The 3,382-nt window shown below is 38.4% G+C and overlaps 1 protein-coding gene across 1 annotated transcript in view; it reads right to left on the reverse strand.

The window, feature by feature from the left end:
- Nucleotides 1–3,037, reverse strand: part of LOC107723916 (chromodomain-helicase-DNA-binding protein 6-like) — a 39,015-nt gene extending 35,978 nt beyond the window's left edge. Inside the window, exons 1-3 of the mRNA XM_016532644.1 lie at nt 2,525–3,037; nt 2,235–2,310; nt 671–722 (exon numbers count right to left, since the gene is read on the reverse strand). Of these exons, the coding sequence (XP_016388130.1) occupies nt 671–722; nt 2,235–2,257 (75 nt within the window). The 5' untranslated portion in view covers nt 2,258–2,310; nt 2,525–3,037. The remainder of the gene's footprint in view (nt 1–670; nt 723–2,234; nt 2,311–2,524) is intronic.
- Nucleotides 3,038–3,382: the final 345 nt, after the last annotated feature.

Below are 3,382 nucleotides of genomic sequence, written 5' to 3' on the forward strand. Positions count from 1 at the left end.
TTTTTTGATGCGCTTGGAGGAATTTATTCGCAAAATGCTTTTCCATCTCGCATTAACCCTTTTTCGCACAAGTCAAAAACCACCTCAAGCGAGCGTAAAAACTTTTTTGCGAATTAAGGCATTTTTATTCGAAATTCAGCGTTTCCATCACTCGATTCTGATGCGATACTTCAAAATGCGCATAAAAGCAGGGTGATGGAAACCCAGCTACTATGTCAAAAAAATGTGTAGTTTCTATTTTTACTAGGAACTGTAGGAGACACAAAGTTGATATTCCAACACAAATGAGAACCCAATTAAATCTCCTGGACTGTGAAAAAACAGCTGAAAACCAAATAATCTTCTTGGAGGATATATAAACAATGTGATCAAACTAATTTCAGAAGCTTTCTGCACATTTTACATGGGTCTCAAATCCTAATCGTAAACCTACAGTCTCAGGGTAAGTTTAACTACCTAAGAAGCTTTGAAAAAAATATTGCAAACAGCGCTTTAAATATTAAAGACAAAAAGTAGGTTAAATAAGGTTGAGAATCTTTCTGAAGTATAGATATAGTGCAAGGACTAAAACTAATTTTGCACTGATGATGAAAGTGTGAGAGAAACAGAGAGAGCGAGATAAAGGGAACTCTCACACGGTGTCTGACAGAAACACATGTGATACACTGACCTGCTTGTCCTTCTTTTGTATTTTCATTTTTTCTTGATCTCTGTGTCTGCGTCTGGAATACAGAGATACAAGGAGTCATGAATATAGAAACTATGCAAAGCATAAACCAACTTTTTTTTAAATAATTGTGAAAATAAAAGCATTTAGAGTGTGGTTCCATTCAGAATGCACAACAAATTTTAAAGGCAGTTCAAACTAATATCTAGACATCTTAGTCATTACAGTCTTGTGATCATTAAATAAAAAATTATGAATAAATACATAATAGAACAAAATTAGATTAAAAAGTGCATATTATGAATAAGACTGCAGTAGACATTAATAATTTAGAATATTTAAGAGAATTATCATTCAACACTAGTTATACATAACTATACAAGGTCATTTTATATTTCATCACCACCCGTCACCAAGACATAACTTTATAACAACAAAAGTGTGTATTGTTCAAATGATTGACTTGCAGATTATGAGCACTTAAACTTCTCTCCACTTTTGCAACCCATTTTATTAACTTTAATTTTCGAATGTGTTTAATTGAAATCATTTGTACTAGTTTGAAACATTCACTAAAACCAAGGCCATTAGATACTAACTAACCGGTTCCTTAAGTTGCATTACTTAAAGTTAGTGTCAATCTACCTGTGTTGCACTGTCATTGAGTTCAAACTAAAAACATTAAAATCTTTATAAGTGACATAAATCTGTAACCACAGAATTACATCATACTAACTATCACATTGCTTGACGTAAGAATGCAAGAATGCAACATCTATGGTGATATAACTCCATATTTACACATACATTTCAAAAGGTTTACATTATAAACCAAATGGGCCCCTTGATACTAACTAACCCATTCCTTGTCCTAAGACAGATGTCAATCTACCTGTGGTGCACTATCATTGAATTAAAAACAAAAACATTAAGTTGTCACAGTAACATTATTTGTGATATAAATCTATAATAATCACATAATTACACCATAAACCAGGTGGGACCCCAAATACTAACTAACCTATTGCATGAAGACATGCGTTATTATTGTATCTTGTAAAAAAAGAAAAAAGAAAGGCACACTAATGCAACATCATTGGTTGTATAAATCCACATGCAGATTTATAAATCCATATGAACACTTTCATTTCAAAAGGGTCAATGCAACTGTGAGGCATTTTCATTGTATAAAAAATAAAAAGCATAAATTTGTTACAATAACGCTTTCGTATTAATGACAAAAATCAATAAACAGCAAGTTCATTTCAACAGGGATATAGCACAAACCAGGAGTGGAAGTAAACCACATGAGTGCTAGAAGTTACATTGTTCCTAGTACTTGATAGTAGTCATGGGATGCTTTGTGCCTCAACGGATGCCAAACTTGCCTCATAAAACACTCTTATAAAAAGCCTAACATCGTGCCCCATATACATTAGCCCCTGTAGGGCGCTAGCCAGCGTGCTAACTGTAATGTCACGGCAACGGTGCTCTATATTTCAGGCGTTACACGTGTGAAGAGCCGCTCAAACTCCGCGGAGGGACCGTCAAACGCGACCTCACCTACCTGGACACGCCGGCTCCGGACATCAGTTAGCGTAAAAACCTACGCGTTCCTCTCTCCGCATTTATTTCCAAGGACACTAAACGCCATGACAGTTTAGAAAAATGCATAAAAAATTAGAGGGGGTGGGAGTCGGGGAAGGGAAAAAAACTCAGAGCAATTTCTTTCATCCTAACGCACAAGAGCAGTTCATTCATGAGGGGATGCGAGAGTTTGACGCGTCCAAACGCCACCTACTCCATGCGCTTCTGCGCGCGACGCGTTAAAATTAAAAAGTTTAAAGATGTGCTTACCTAAAATGGCTACTGCGGCAGCCAAAATACAAACAGCTATTATTTGGTGAAGTTTAGCGCTGGCCGCCTGCAACAACAGCCTAACATGCGTTTAGGCCCGTATTCTGCCGTTCGCCATTGGACGCGTCTGAGCGCAGCTGGGCCGCTGGAGGTTCCTATTGGCCAGCGAGCTGTCACGCAAGCGACGCTGCGCTAAGCTTGTCTGAGAGACACATATCGCCAGCGACCATTGTGTACTTTTAGCCCGTTGTGTGGATGTGGATGTTTTTGCTGCAATTCAAGAGGGTTTTCTATTCCAATTCTTCCCTGATGACCGAAAGCACGCGCTGGATTCATTCGCGTTTGTCGCGTCGCGTCCGGAGTGCAAAAGCTACGCTGTGGGTTTTATGTTTCTTCTCGCCGCATCCACCAATCGTGATGCTTTTTACTCCATCATTACGGCGCCTGTGAGAGAGGGAAAAAAAATGTAACATTCCACGTCTTTGCTCATGTTTCATATCCCGGATGTGAGAATAGCTGGCGTTATAATAAAGCGTGTGGGTGAAGCTGCATATGTCCTTGTGATGTGTTGGGTTTCCTGAAGCTCTTTTGAGTTTAGGAACAGTCTAGGATATGCCATTGCCGTAAATTGGGCGTACTTGTCTCGCACTAACCAAAAAAAGTACCATGGTACTACCATTGCTTAGACATGGCACCATGGTCATTGGTCATAGACTTGTACTACATATACTTGGAGTACCATGTACAGTAAACAGCATGGTGCAAGATTATGGCTATCATAAGATAGGCCTACTTTGTTTGAAATATACCATACGTCTAAAATAGCTTTGTAATAACACGTGAAACACTGTACAAACC

This window comes from Sinocyclocheilus rhinocerous, unplaced genomic scaffold (assembly GCF_001515625.1).
Source record: "Sinocyclocheilus rhinocerous isolate Xijiao unplaced genomic scaffold, SAMN03320098_v1.1 scaffold875, whole genome shotgun sequence".
NCBI lineage: Eukaryota > Metazoa > Chordata > Actinopteri > Cypriniformes > Cyprinidae > Sinocyclocheilus > Sinocyclocheilus rhinocerous.